We start from the raw sequence: 14,640 nt of genomic DNA, 5'->3' as shown, positions 1-14,640 counted from the left end.
ACATAAACGCATTTTAGGAAGAACCCTTTAGGGGTTCAAAAGCCCACAATCCCAGTGTCTTTGCTCCTGATCTAGCACAGTAATACAATCAATAAACATAAAAACACCAATGAATCAATAACAGGGCCATTAACAAAGTCAGGAGTTCCTGGCTTCCTTCAGTGTCTGGAGTCTAAACAGGGTTGCCAACTCTGAGTTAGAAAATTCCTGGGGACTGGGGGAGGGGGTGGGAGTCTGGCGAAGGCAGAGTTTGGGGAGGAGGCAGCTCAGCCAGGTCCAGTGCACGCCTTTCCTCAAGGGGACCTGATCTCTGTAATGCCGGGCGGGGGGGGAGTGTCTCCAGGTCCCACCTGCAGGTTGGCAACCTTAAGCCCTCCATTCTGGAAAGCTGCTCCTTGGTTGTGGGGAGTCGCCACCACCTGTTGCATGTGCCCGACCTGGCCTTCACCACCTCCGTCTTTGTTCCTGCTTTAAGGCCAGAGGTCAGTCCGGCAATCCCGCCTGGCCTGGCTCTGGCCCCTGCTTGGAGGCTGGCCAGCGGGCTGGCTCCGGCAGGGCCCTGGAGGGCCGGGGGCGGGGTGGCCACCAGGTAGGGTCGGCTTGGACAGGTGGAGGGAGGCGGAGCAGGTAGAGCCCAGGGCGGCGGCTGTGGGCAGAGCACAGGCACCCTGGGTCCCACCGGCCAGCGGAAGAAGGTGGTGGGGCAGCGAAGGCAGGCACGCCAGGAGTCCCCACTGCCAGCTGGCCCGAGGTACAGGGGCAAGAGGGCAGCCTGTGATTGCGAAGCGCCCCTGCTGGTGGCCACAGGCATGGATGGCTCCAGGCTGCTCCCCATGGTGCCTTCGGCTCCCCTTGGGCAAGTGGGTTGCCCTCCCGGAAAGGTGGCCGGCGGCCCACAATTTACTACCCTGTTTAGGCGAGGGAGGGGCAGAAGGCCGGGGGGCACCCCCTCTTAAATGGCCACTCTAGGCTGATGCCTAAAAATGCCTATTATGGGCTGGTCCTGCCTGCTACTTTCTGTTGCTTTATAGAAGGACTGGCTGCTATTGTGCATTCATGCTGAGAGGTGCAGCAAAACAGCTAGGCAAGACCCCTGGGGGACAGACTGAGCTCCTTTTTTCAGTGCAGGTGGCTTCAGAGGCCATGAAGCTCTCCCATGCCTTCTTGCTCTTCCCCTGCCTGGCACAGCCTCTTTGACCACCCCACCACTCAGTGCTGCCATTCTCCACATGTGCCTTCAGCACCACACCCTCCACTGAGGTCATAACCCTGGTTTATCAGGTGAATCTAATGTCATACAACTTCCTGCCATGTGCTTGCAGCTGCTGGGGGGCGGGGAGTCCCATGCCTGGAAAGACTGAAGAAGACCACTGCTCTGAAATAGTGAATGCTCTTGATTCAAACTGCTTAGTTTATATAATTTTGCAAATAAATGGGGAGGGGGCTGAATCCTGTTATCTACGGCAAAAGCAGATGCTGATCTAAAGGAAGTCACTTGACACAAGCTGTAATGTATCCAGTCCAGACAAGTCCAGAGACAAATGCCGAGCTTCGCTCCAAGAGACAATGGACTATGTGGATCCTAGCCCGCTCCAATCAGGGGGCTAGGTTCCCGGCCTAGAGCCTATGGGACTGTCGGCCACTGTAAATAACCTATAGGGAAGTAGGGGTGTGTTTTGGGTGGCGGTTTCTCGGGGGATATAAGCTGGCCTGTGAGCAGGCCAAAGTCGTCTTGTTCCTGATCGAATAAAGTATGCTTTGCTGAAATCACTCTCCGTCTGCGTACTTTTCACAAGCCTAGCTATTTCTAGCCCAAGCTCCAGTTAGCTGTCTCCTGATACATGTACCAACTTGCATCCAAATAATGAAATCCCTGCCAGATCTCTCTCCCTAGACCTTCCTTGCCTCCCACTCGCTATCAACTGTTTCCAGTATCTTCAGCCATAGGAATAATATCTGGGAAATAAACCCTCCCGCTTTCTTCCTGTGGCTTGCTGTTGCTTCTTATCTAGCACAGAGGAATTTGATTATTCTCTCCCCGCTTGTTTTCCAGGAGCTGGCTTCTCCCTGCATTGTGGTTTTATTCCCTCCTCCTGTTTAAAAAAAAAAGCGGGGCGGGGGGGGGAGATCTGCTCCTACGGGGCTTGGATGAATTCCGATGAATTTGCAACCGGGTGTCTAACGCAACTTTTTGAACGGCCGTAGCTTCCGACCCCCAAGCGAGGCTCTCCCCAAACGAGCGAGCGGAGTCCCATCGGTCCAGCCGCTTCTCTTCTGTGACCTCACGCAGGGGGCGGGGCTGTGGGAGCGAGGAGCCGGCCCGGAGGAGCCGACGAGCAGAGCTTCCACCGAGGGGTTGGGAGGCAAATGTAGCCCTCTTGGGGAGAGAGGCCGGCGCCGCGTCCCCCTTGGGAAAGACCCTCCCGGAGTTTGGGCGGCAGCACCTGAGAAAGCCGAGCTGCTCCTGCTGCTGCTGCACGGTCTCAGGAGGACTCGCCAGCTTCTCCGGCGCCAGGAAGGACTCGCAGGATGGACAGATACAAAGGTAAGGGAAAGTGGTGCGTTGGCTGTCTCCGACCGACGGCGTGGGAAAGGAGAAGTTTCGACGCTTCTCCCAGGAGCGTTGCCAGGATCGAGTTTCCCACGAAAGAATGCGCACGCTTCTTAACCCATTTCTGGGCGCTCCCTTGCCAGACGCGGCGCTTGTGGCTGGGGATGGCCCTTCTGAATACCCAAAGACTTGGGTCGGTTTCGCGCTTGATGGATTTGTGGTTTTGGATGCAGGCGGTTCCTCGGAAGAGCGATCGGGTTGGAATGACGCGGGTGGCGCTGGGTGGTTTACGGCCGATGAAAGATCGGAGCCGTGTGGTGGGTTCCCCCCACCTCTAGTTGCCTGCGACCGAGCCAGTAGGGAGACCGGCTAATTTGGGGCGGGGGGGGTTTCAAAATTGTCCTGCGAATCCAAGCCCTTCTCCCTAAATCAGAATTTGGAAGGGCGGGATCTGATGATATTTTTGGATGGGGATTTTAGCCCTGCTCGCTACTTAAACTGGGGGTGGGATGCAGCGTTCCCTCTAAGCTGAGTTAGTGTGAGCTAGCTCACAGTTTTTCAACCTCCGCCAAACACATTGTTGTCTCAGCTCAGGAAGGATGGCTCCAGAGCAAAGTAATTTATGCAGTCGCCAGATCGCCCACTCACGACTTTAATGCCAGTAACTCCCAAAGTAGAATTCTTGCTCACAAGACCCCACAGCTTAGAGGGAGCATGGGAAAAGATCGATCGGCTTCTGTTTTGAAGGGACTGAAGGAGACAGTGAATGTTTGCGCCCCTCTCCTCGCCTTGATGGGGACAGATTGCCCTCCCCCGAAGCGTGTCTGCCGCCCCAAACCCTTTCTGTGGCGCTTGAGCAGGGGTCAGAAAGTGAAGAGGCGATGGGAAGAAGAAAGTTAGGCTAGAACCAGATTGACAGGAAGCGGCGGGCGATGACAAGACAGGCCCTTGCTGGTATCAGCAATCTGGCGGGGGGGGGACTGCTGGCCCCCCCCCCGCTCCCTACTCTTCGAGGGCGTCGCTCCACAACGCGATGGGAGGCGGATTTGTTTTGTACTCGATCTAAGGAAGCTGAAGTATTTGCAGACTATCCAGGTTTAGCCGGAGCTCTCCCCAGTCAGCAAGATTGTGCTGAGGAGTCAATGTGAGGAATGGGAAGGAGTGTCTGACCTATCTTGGAGGCGGGTGGGGCTCTGAGTGTGTCCTTTAAAACTATGATTTTTAAGCCATTCTGAACACTTAAGGAAATGATGCTTGAAGCATGAGTTCTAAACAGAGAGGTGCCTGCCAGTGTTCCCTCTAAGATGAGTTAGTGTGAGCTAGCTCCCAGTTTTTTAGCCTCCGGCTCACACATTTTTGTCTTAGCTCAGGAAGGATGGCTCCTGAGCAAAGTCATTTATGCAGCAGCCAAATCACTCACTCACGACTTTAAGGCCAGTAGCTCACAAAGTAGGATTTTTGCTCACAAGACTCCACAGCTTAGAGGGACCATTGATACTTATGTGCTCAGGGAGTGCTGCTCCTTACTGGCGGTGTATGGGGACAGGTGAGGTTACTCTGTGTCTTTTCAGAAGCCCTTCTGTCTGTTAGTACTTGGCATATTCAGGAACTTAGCCCTGGTATTCTAATCAGTTCTGGGGTTGAGCACTGGCACATTTTGAGCCCTGGAAGTGCTGCTATGTTATATCGAAGGTAATGAGGTTTCTTCATACTTAACAAGCGTGCCAATATTTGCCAGGATTATTAATTTTACCTTTGGAGAGGATTCTGGTATTTTTCAACCGCTTTCCCAGGGTTAGTGTGAAAAACAGAGCGGTACTTTCAAATGCACATGTGCAAGATTTCATGCCTGAAGGTTGACTTGGCAACTGCAGTCCAGCCTCTTTGCACTTTTACAATGTCCATGTGACATTCCAGCCTTTACAGTCCAGAAGTGTGGAGACATGGAATGAGATAAGGATTGTATTGTAGTTGGCATGTAGCCCCATAAACCAGGGCAGGGAAAATGTCTAAGTAATCCAGATGTGCTTACCTGCTGTGCTTGTTTAGGGGTTGCTGGACCAGCTGACGATGTGACTCAGTTTGTAGCTATACCTGAAAATCTGGGTCTCTACATTTATAACTTTCACTTTAAAAATATTTTAAACATTTCCTAATCCCCATTGTTGTTATTGATGTATTTACTTGATTTTTACTCCACTTTTCTCCTCAATGGGGACCCAAAGTAGATAATAACCTTCTCCCCTTCTCCATTTTATCCTTACATCAGCCCTCTGAGGTAGGCTGATCTAAGAGTATGTGACTGGCCCAAGGTCACCATCAAGTTTCCATGGTGTCGTGGAATTAGGGCCTGGATTGAGGCTCAGTCCTCTGGTAAACTTATGTGATTTTAATTTATATAGTAATTAGCCTCTGTAGTTGAATCTGTGGTTCTGTTTTCCAGAAGGCGTCAAGACTGTTGCCCTCTGGGGATGTTTATACATTGCAGGGGTTAGAAGTCACGATCAAATTTTAAATAGAGCATCTGAAGCTAGCTTCCTGGGACTCTCTTAGTCAGTCTTGACTCTCTAAGTCAACCTAGCTTAACCCAGCTTTCCTTGACCTTCCTGACCCCAGAGATAGAAAGAATGGGCTGAGCTTTGTTGTGCACATCAGAGATATATGTCAAATGCTCATCACAGGCTTGACTGACACTTACATTAGCTCCTGTGGGTGGAAAAAGGTAGTTCATGTCTGAATTTAGTTTTGTTCCTGGTTTTTCTGGCCAACCACCCTCTGTTGTGGGTTTTGACAGAGCAACCAAGGATATCCTTTATAGGCCCCGGCCAGACATGCCGAAAAATGCGGGGGGGGGGGAGCACGGCTATTTGCGCCGTCGCATTCTGATGCGCTATTATGCGATCAGACATGACGGCGGCTTCCCCGCAGCAAAGAGGATGACGGGGGAGGAAGCCACGCATCGGCGCGATCACACTGGGAGGCTTCCATAGGCGGCCCGTGGCAAAGAGTTGGTAGTACATGCGGTGTGCTAGTTTTTTACTGCACGGCTTCGGCGGCTTGCCACGGGAGTGCTATGCCTCCCAGATGTTCCCGTGTGATCACGCCCGGATACTCCTCGAGACTCCTGTGCCTTCAGCGGTGCAAATGCTCTGTGTGACCGGGGCCATAGAACTTCAAGTGCACTGTTTATGTATTGGGGTTGTGCTGAAATATTCTATGTTGAATATTAAATTGCTACAAAAGTGTTTTCTGAGTGTGTAATAGAATAAAATGAGTTTTTGTTTCGAACAACTCTCTCCCTCCCCCCAAATTGGGAAGCTAGCTTCTCTCCCTCCCCAAATGAACACAGTGGGGATGGGAGTACATGAAAAGGTTCCCGCACTCCTGATTTCCCCAACACATGGCAGAGAGGGGATTCAAACCTGGGCCTCTCAGAGCTTAGTTTCGACACGCTAACCCTTAAACCACGCTGGCTGCTTATGATATGTAGCACAGAGGCCAGCTTAAGGGCATTATCAATTTTACAGCCTTAAATGTGGCTAAATACCCACCTTGATGCTGAACATCATTCATATAAATAGATTCAGGTGGGTAGCCGTGTTGGTCTGAAGCAGCAGAACAAAGTTTGAGCCCAGTGGCACCTTGAAGACCAACAAAGTTTTATTCAAGGTATGAGCTTTCATGTGCCCCTGGACTCAAATGTTGTCATTCATATAATTTAGTCGTGTGCTATTTGTATTCACATGTCTTCTAAAGAGAGCTGAGATGGGAATTCCCTGCCTTCCCTGCTCTTCTTCTTGCTCAGTTCTGCTGGCATTGCACTCAGCAAGTGGGGCTGCTGCTAGTGACAATCTTACTTTGCCTTGCAGTCTTAATAGAAGGGTGGGGGGCGTCATATGTGTCTTGCAGGTGGTCTGGAGTATGTATGCCAAAGGATGGAAACATCCCAGGCATGTGATAGGATCAAGAGGCCAGTCTGCTCTACTTCCAGAGGGTGTTCGTTGCAGCAAAACAAGCTTTGTAGCATTTTCTAAAGATAAGTAATGTTATGATGCTTTATTAGATGCACGAGGTGTACTGTCTTCTGTAGCTCTTATATATACATGGGTGTAGAGGGAAAAATGTAAATTGTGGGATTGAAAGGCTATGAAATGCAAGAGGTACTATCTAGGTGAACATTCTTTGGCAATGCTCAAATGTATATAAGATAAGCAGTGACACACTTGTGCCAATAGTAGCTGTAGATAAATTAGCTCAGCAAGTCTATGAAGAGTGTCTTAACATCTGTCATGTGAAAAGAAACCATTGTCCTGGTCATGGTCCTAAGCAATAAAATCAAATTCCCTGATAACGTCAGCTGAAGTATCCCTTTGAAGTGCTTTTGTTGAATACTGATGACTTTCAGGTCCTTACTAGAATGTCTTTGGAGATTGATGTTCTCCCATTTGTTTATGACATCTGTCATGTGAAAAGAAACCATTGTCCTGGTCATGGTCCTAAGCAATAAAATCAAATTCCCTGATAACTTCAGCTGAAGTATCTCTTTGAAGTGCTTTTGTTGAATGCTGATGACTTTCAGGTCCGTACTAGAATGTCTTGGGAGATTGATGTTCTCCCATTTGTTTATGAATGTTGCTGATTTTGAAGTCAGCTTCGTGTCCATCTCTTCTTTTTCATAGAAAGCGGCCTGTGCAGATAGAAGGAGATATTTGAGATTCATTAAATCAGGGGATAAGGGGCTGAATGAACACCTGGTTATTATGGCTCATCTTATTCGCTCCTATAATAGTGTTGCCTGAGACAAAGGTCTGAGTTGGCATCTGAGTTTGTTGCAGGATGTTAAGAGTGATGCTGGCATTTTGCTTTGAAGTAGACTCTTTGCATTCATCACCTAATGCTTGACTGAATCAGAAAGCACCATTTCCCCCCTTTGGTACAGATGATGTATGAACAGAAAACTGTATTCTTCCCATTTATGGGACATTGGGCTTGAGGAAAGACAAGCAGCAGAAGTAGCTGGAAATGCAACTCACTAGGGGCCAACAGTGGCAGAGGAGCCTGACGGGGAGTATGGGTAGTTATGAAATTCTGCATTTACGAGGCTCAGGTATACATTTTGCCCTACATTCTGTGGCCCTTTGACCTTGCTGTTTATATTTTCTTCATAACCTTTGTGTCTCTCTCTGTGTGTGTTCTGATCACTGTGGCTAAGTCTATCCTACATGGCAAAAAGAATGGTAATGTCTTGCAAAAAACAGTAGATATCCCTTAAGTGACTCTAATCCACTGTCACAGGCACGTAGTTTCTGCCCGGGTTTGGCTTGAAACACTTTAGTATTGCTCTGGGAATCTGATGTGGGTATCAGATCTGCTGTGCTTTAGGTGTGCCTCTTTTATTTTATTTTGTTATCTATTGGCTCCACCTGTTCTCTTCCTGTATATGTCTAAATAAAGCAAACACTGCAAAAATGCTACTGCTTGTCTCACCTCCAAAGGGAGCCAGCCTGTGTAAGTAAGTGCTAACCCCCTTGGGCCTTCTCCCTTTTTGGAGAAGTGGGGAATATATAACAAAGTGTGTTACGTGTTCTCCAATTAATTCTGACTTATGATGACCCTATAAATTAATGGCCCCCAAGATGTCCTATCAATAACAGCCTTGCTCAGGTCTTGCAAACGGAAAGGTGTGGCTTCCTTTATTGAGTCAATCCATCTCATGCTGGGTCTTCCTCTTTTCCTACTGTCTTTGACTTTTTGTATCATTATTGTCTTTTCCAGCAAGTCTTAAGAACATAAGAACATAAGAGAGGCCAATGTTGGATCAGGCCAATGGCCCATCCAGTCCAACACTCTGTCACACAGTGGCCAAAAATACCAGGTGCCATCAGGTGGTCCAGCAGTGGGGCCAGGACACTAGAAGCCCTCCCATTGTTGCCCCCCCACCCAAGCACCAAGTATACGGTGCATCACTTGCCCCAGATTGAGAGTTCCTATCTATACCTTGTGGCTAATAGCCACTGATGGACCTCTGCTCCATATGTTTATCTAATTCCCTCTTGAAGCTGTCCATGTTTGTAGCCACCACCACCACCTCCTGTGGCAGTGAATTCCATGTGTTAATTAAATGTTCATTTTAGAAAAATAGAGCCCTTTAAATGGGACTAATCTAAATTGGATACACCTGTTTCTTTCCCTGTTTGGTTGAATTTGTGCCCGCTTCACAATTTGCATAGCTAGTAAGAAGCTTGCACATTAATGTATGCACCCTAATCTTCTAAACACTATGCTGTCTGCTAAGAATCATCTAGTGGTAGCAGCTCATGGGTATTCTGAGAGGTATTCTTTGCCTGTTGCAAGCTGATGTCATAACCTTCGGTTTCTTACATATTAAAACAGGGATACCTGTTAAGTGTGGTTGAGACTTTGTGTAATAGTAAGCAGGCAGCTTGTTCTTGGGTGAATAATGGTCTTGATTATCTTTCTTGCTCTTGACACTACGAAGTTTCTGTCAGTCCCAGGGTTTCACAGAAGAAATGTTGGGGGTTTTTTGTTCCTTTTCTTCTTGTTTTCTGACAGCTTTTTGGTCTAAACAGAGGAAGCTAGTGCTCCTTTCTTAGGATGCATTTCCAGAACTAATCCAGTATGGATTGTGTGTGGAACCCCATTTGTCATGTTCTGGATTTCTTGCCATAGACACTACTCTTCTGCATGCACTTGCTGTGTCAGGATGCAAGCAAACTTCAAATTAAAGTAAATTAGTGAACATTCTCAGTGTAAGTCTAGACACTCAACAAACATTCCTTTCTAGGAAAATAATGCCTATTATAGCTCCTTGGTTTGGATTATAGTTCCAGGATTGTAAACAGGTAAGTAACTTGCAGCCAGCTTCATATTCAGACAGATTCTCACTGACTAGACAAACGCTAAATTACTATCTATACAGGATTTATAGAATGAATGTATGGCATTATCTATGCAGAATATCTGACTAGGTTTGATGGAATTATGGACAAAAAATAGTGATATATGGATGGAATGGAGAACAAAGAAAAACTTTTATTAAACTGTCGATTTTTAAAATGAAGATGTTCAATAGACCAACCAACTGAAGCCATTAGTAAGTAGCTTTGATGCACAATGACTGTTTACACATACATTCTCGAGATCAGCAAAGGGGACTCCTGCTTTATCACAAAGGAGTTTTGGAACCAACCTTGGATCTGGTCTGGGAGGTGTTGCTAGGTGCAAGCCACATGCCTCATCACCTCCTCCCATGCGGCACCTTCTTCCAGATTGGCACCTCAAGTGGCTGGTTGAATGGTGAACTGGTCCTGTGCATGTATTGCTACCAAAGAGAGCCCATAACGCTGCATGTGCCAGATAAACATTACTGCCTTCAAGTAGCTGTCCTGATAAGCTGTTTTGCACAGAGGAATTTAAAGCATTTGAACTGATCCCATGTGACTTTTCTAAGGATGCAAACCCTAGACTATTTTGTAAAGGCCTTTTTTGTACATGCAAATCCTTCTCTGGTAGGTTCTCCCAGATTACTATAAAGAGAAGTTTCAGATGAATGCTCTTTATAACTTTCTAAAAGAGCTTTTCCTGTGTTTTGGTGATAGAAACTGTGTGGTGTAATTTGCTCCACTGGAATCCAAGGGCAGAAGTTTGTCTTGGTTTGGTGACAAGCCACAACCCTGCTCCAGAACGGAGCCACAATAGATGCTTTCACACCATGTCCTCTTCTGGGCCCAGCCGACCATAATTTTTTTCTGTTGTGGTTCTGTCTCATCAACCATTAAAGAAACCCACAAAATTCAGAAAGTTGGACCTTGTGAATGACTTTGGGACTACTGGGAGTTTACACTACTTGCTTTAAAGGCTCTGGTCTGGGGAACAGCATTAATTAATGATGTCTACCACTTCTATCCTACTACAATCTATTGACCCAGCTGCTGTCTCACTTTGTGTGAGGCAAAGATGGGATCTTATTCACAAGGCTGAGCAGAGAAATTATTAGATTTATTGTGTATTAATGTTTTATCCTATTAGATGCCTGTTGTCAGGCAGGAAAATTATAAATGTCCTTTTAATGATAAATGGAAAAGGGGAACGGCTCTAATACAGAGGCAGAAACTCCATCCTCTGCTGCTGTTCTTCTGTTAACACAATTCTTCCATTTTACGGATGAGTAAAGGCAAAGAAAGCAATTGACGCTCCACTACTTAGCAACATCTAGTTTTAGACAGATCCTCATGCCATCCAAGGCTGTGTGGATCATCTCCCTCCTTCCCACCTTACTTTGTTAGGGCTTACTCAGCCCCTCTGAATCACCTTCACTTGCCACTAAGAAGAGAGAGGGTGAAGTACTTTAAATTAATTAAATAAACAGGGACCCAAAATGTCTTATACCATTCTCCTTTCCTGCATTTTATTCTCACAACAACCCAGTGAAGGCTGACGTTGTGATTTGCCTGAGGTTACCCAGTGAGCTTCCATAGCAGAGTGGGGATTCAAACCTGAGTCTCTCAGTTCCTAGTCTGGCAGATAATTACTACACCACAATGGCTCATCTCATAGTTGCTTAAGTTAGTAGCTACCTCACAGCCCTGGTTCATTCTGTGGGCTGTGGGGTCTTAGACAATCTAGCGCAGCCATTGCTTGGAATATCTCACCTCTTCCTTTTGTGACCTTTGAGATTTTCATTTTTCTTGTCTTATTTTCCTAACATCCTGTGTAAACTTTCTGGACGGGAACTATAGGGCATTTAGCACCCAGTTATGTTACCTGAATTTTCAGTAGTGGGTGCAAATGCAGAATTCTGTCAGAGGATTATATTTCTGTGTGCTTTGACACTGTAAAACATTTTTGTTCTTGTGTTCATCCTGGCTGCCAGTGCTGCAGTTTACTGTTCTTGTGTTGTATTTTAATCCTTCCACATCATCCTGGCTGCCAGTGCTGCAGTTTACTTACAGGAGGGGAAATGAGGCAAGTGGACGATCAGCAAGCTTCCAGTTTTAGTGCCCTATTGGAGGGTATGTGTCTGCTTGCTTTACCCTGTTTCTTTCCTTGTCACATGCCTAGACTTGGCAATGGGCATGTGGCTGTTACACCATTCCTCTCTTGCCCCTTCCTTATTTCCGTTGACCCACTCCCAACAGGATTTGTTCACTGACCATATGGAATTCCTGCAAGAGAAGTGAGATTGTGTGTGAATGGCTTTATTGTTGTGGAGTTTTCACTGATTCCTTTCATGGAAGGCCCACAAGCCCTGGAATATATTAAGTCAATGGGTGCAGACATCTTATTGGAATGATGCTTTCAGTACCATCCCTGGAATTCCAGGACACAAGACAGAATGATGCCTTTATTGTAAATTTGAAAGAATAAAGAGTTGCATTGATTTCAAGAGTTTATAGACTGGAAATACAGGAGTATGCGTGTGTTTTTGCCTGTCAGTTTTGTAGAGAGGTTAGAATCCAAGCCAAGACCCACTTGATGAATGCTCCCTTGAAACCACTTCTAAATTTCCTGAATGTATTGGACTCTATTGAAACAACAACAACAATGCTCTGTGCCTGGGTGTAACTCTGTTTATGACATTTCAAGTGAAATTCTTAAAACTAGGGCTCAGCTGGAACTTACAAGATGAATTTGAGCTCCGAATTGTAAATGTTGTCTTAGTACAGATTTGGAATAAGCTCTGCAAGAATTAAGTTTGTAGATAATAAGCCTGTGAAGTTTTAAGATGTTCCTTGAAATAGCAGGGTGGGGCAGGGTGGTATGGGGTGGGATTGGATAGGTTCCATGCTTAACATCCAAATTTTGTAACTCTGAAAACAGAGATGTTATTGGCAAGGTTGGGCAAACCTAAGATTTCTAAGACATTTTTAATTGGACAGAATTATGTGTTTGGAAATCTGGCATCAACTTCTGGGAATTCGCTACTGTTTCACTTCGTGCCTTATGAATCCTCACGGTAACCTATTGTAATCTCCTCCCCAAAGGCTTCGTTTTGGTTGCCAAAAACTCTGTGTGGAAGCAACCCTGCTTTCATTGCTTAGGATACAGCTTGACACATGTTGACTTGTCCAAGGCCAACAGTTGAATATCATGGCTGAGCTGAGACTTGAACCTGAGGGCCAAACTAAGAAGGAACCAGGAGACCCAAGTTTCTCCCCATTCATGTGTGAAGTGTGAGCTCTGTTACTTTAAGTGGAGCAGGGGGTCTAGACTTTGTCACTTTCTTCTCCTTACCTTGTTGGGTTCCATTGCTTTAAACCTTTTTTTTCCTTCAGCTTGGCTGGCTTCCATTATGCAAACAGGGCTGGGAGGAAAATGCATCAAACAGAGTGCAGCAGGTTGGCTCAGTTTCCTAGGAAAAACAACCACCCCAAAACAGAGATCATTTTCCAGCTCCTAGTTTACATGTGAAAGGGTGTACAAGTGGATAAATATACATGTCTGGCTATTACATATGTCTTTTAAAGCAGAGAATTGACTTCAAGAAAACTGAAATTCAAAACAGATGATTGAGGACAAAAGCACTACTAGTAATAATAAACACTTTTCATTTTATTTTTCTTGTTCTGGAATGAGAATGCAGATAGATATGTGTTCCTTCTACAAATCAGCACACAGAAGCCGGAAAATGGATGACAACTCAGAAGGGGGGGGGCAACCATTCTTTTCCTTTGTGATGACTGGTAATTTCTAATTTGCCTTACTTTCCCCACAACCAAAACCAAGCTCCTCTCCTCCGCACTGCACAAGTAATGGTACACTTTTTGCCGAGCCTCCCTCAGTTTGTAGCAGTTTGTAAACTGGAAGAAGAAGGTGGCCTAAAACGTGCCTGACAGAGAAAGGGATGAGCTGGGAAATCAGGGAAACACCTAGGATCCCGAAAGTGTGCTGTGAAACAAAACCAAACAAGGGTGTGGTCCTACCTCAGGAGGGAGCAAGGTGATTATTTAATTCCTGCAGTGGCTCATGCAAGTGGCATTTTGCCTACCCAGTTTGGAATGCCGGACGATCATCTCTCAGATTCCGGGTACACAGACAAGATGGGCCAGTTGAGAAAAGCTGCAGGGCTAAGGAATGGCATTAGAATAGGGTGACATGCAAACAGATTGTTTCTCAATAATTACTTGATAGATTGCTCATGATCACACACAACATTATTGGGGATAAATGGGATGTGGGCAGCTCAGCTGGATCAAGGATGATAAAAGGCAAATGGATTCAGGTGGACAGCCATGTTGGTCCAAAGCAAGAGAACGGAACAAAGTTGGAGTCCAGTGGCATCATAAAGACCAACACAGTTTAATTCTGAGTATGAGCTTTTGTGTGCATGCACACTTCTTCAGATACATTTAAACACTTTCCCTCAATCCTCTCTCTACCTATATGTAAGGCTTTTCCTCAATCCTCTCTCTACCAATATGTAAGGCTTGAGGAAGTCTGTTTCAGTGTATCTGAAGAAGTGCGCATGCACATGGAAGCTTATACCCACCATTAAATGTTGTTGGTCTTAAAGGTGCCACTGGACTCCAGCTTTGTTCAGAAGGCAAATGGGTAGGATTCAGAGGGAATCTGGGCACAGCAAGGCAAATGAAATGGGAACCTAAACAGGAGGAGTGAAGGCCGACTCCAGAAACTCTAAACAGGAACTGCTGCCAGCATCATCTCTCTGCTTCCGTGCTGGAAAGCTGGAGCCAAAGAAAGCAGGGGTGGCTAAAGGGGCCTCCTGTGACCTTGCATTCCAAGGTGTGGTCTGGTTGATGAGGGAATACTCCTGACCAAAGCTCCGTATTCAAATGCAGATTGCCCTCTCCCTACGCATACCTGTGATGGGGAACTGTGGAGAACTTTAGAGGCACATCTGCAACCTGCGCAAATGTAAGATCTTAAAAATAGCCTTCTGGTTAAGTGCCATAGAAGTGTGGATGTTATAGCAAAGCATCTTATACAAAATGTTAATATCATGTATATGTTATGACCTCACCTAGAGTACTGTATTCACTTTTGGGTATCGCAATTTAAGAAGGATATAGACAAGCTGGAATAATGTGTCCAGAGGAGAGCAACAAAGA

The 14,640-nt window shown here is 46.3% G+C and overlaps 1 protein-coding gene across 1 annotated transcript in view; it reads left to right on the top strand.

Moving 5' to 3' along the window:
• The first annotated feature begins 2,317 nt into the window (after positions 1-2,317).
• The window catches only part of AFAP1L2 (actin filament associated protein 1 like 2), a 111,937-nt gene continuing 99,614 nt past the window's right edge, over positions 2,318-14,640 (top strand). The window contains exon 1 of the mRNA XM_015421517.1: positions 2,318-2,545. Coding sequence (XP_015277003.1) covers positions 2,530-2,545 — 16 coding nt within the window. The 5' untranslated portion in view covers positions 2,318-2,529. The remainder of the gene's footprint in view (positions 2,546-14,640) is intronic.

Source organism: Gekko japonicus, unplaced genomic scaffold (genome assembly GCF_001447785.1).
Source record: "Gekko japonicus isolate JY-2015 unplaced genomic scaffold, Gekko_japonicus_V1.1 scaffold1116, whole genome shotgun sequence".
In the NCBI taxonomy this organism is placed as follows: domain Eukaryota; kingdom Metazoa; phylum Chordata; class Lepidosauria; order Squamata; family Gekkonidae; genus Gekko; species Gekko japonicus.
The sequence above is the reverse complement of the archived record's forward strand: the minus strand, read 5'-3'. Positions and strand labels throughout refer to the sequence as shown.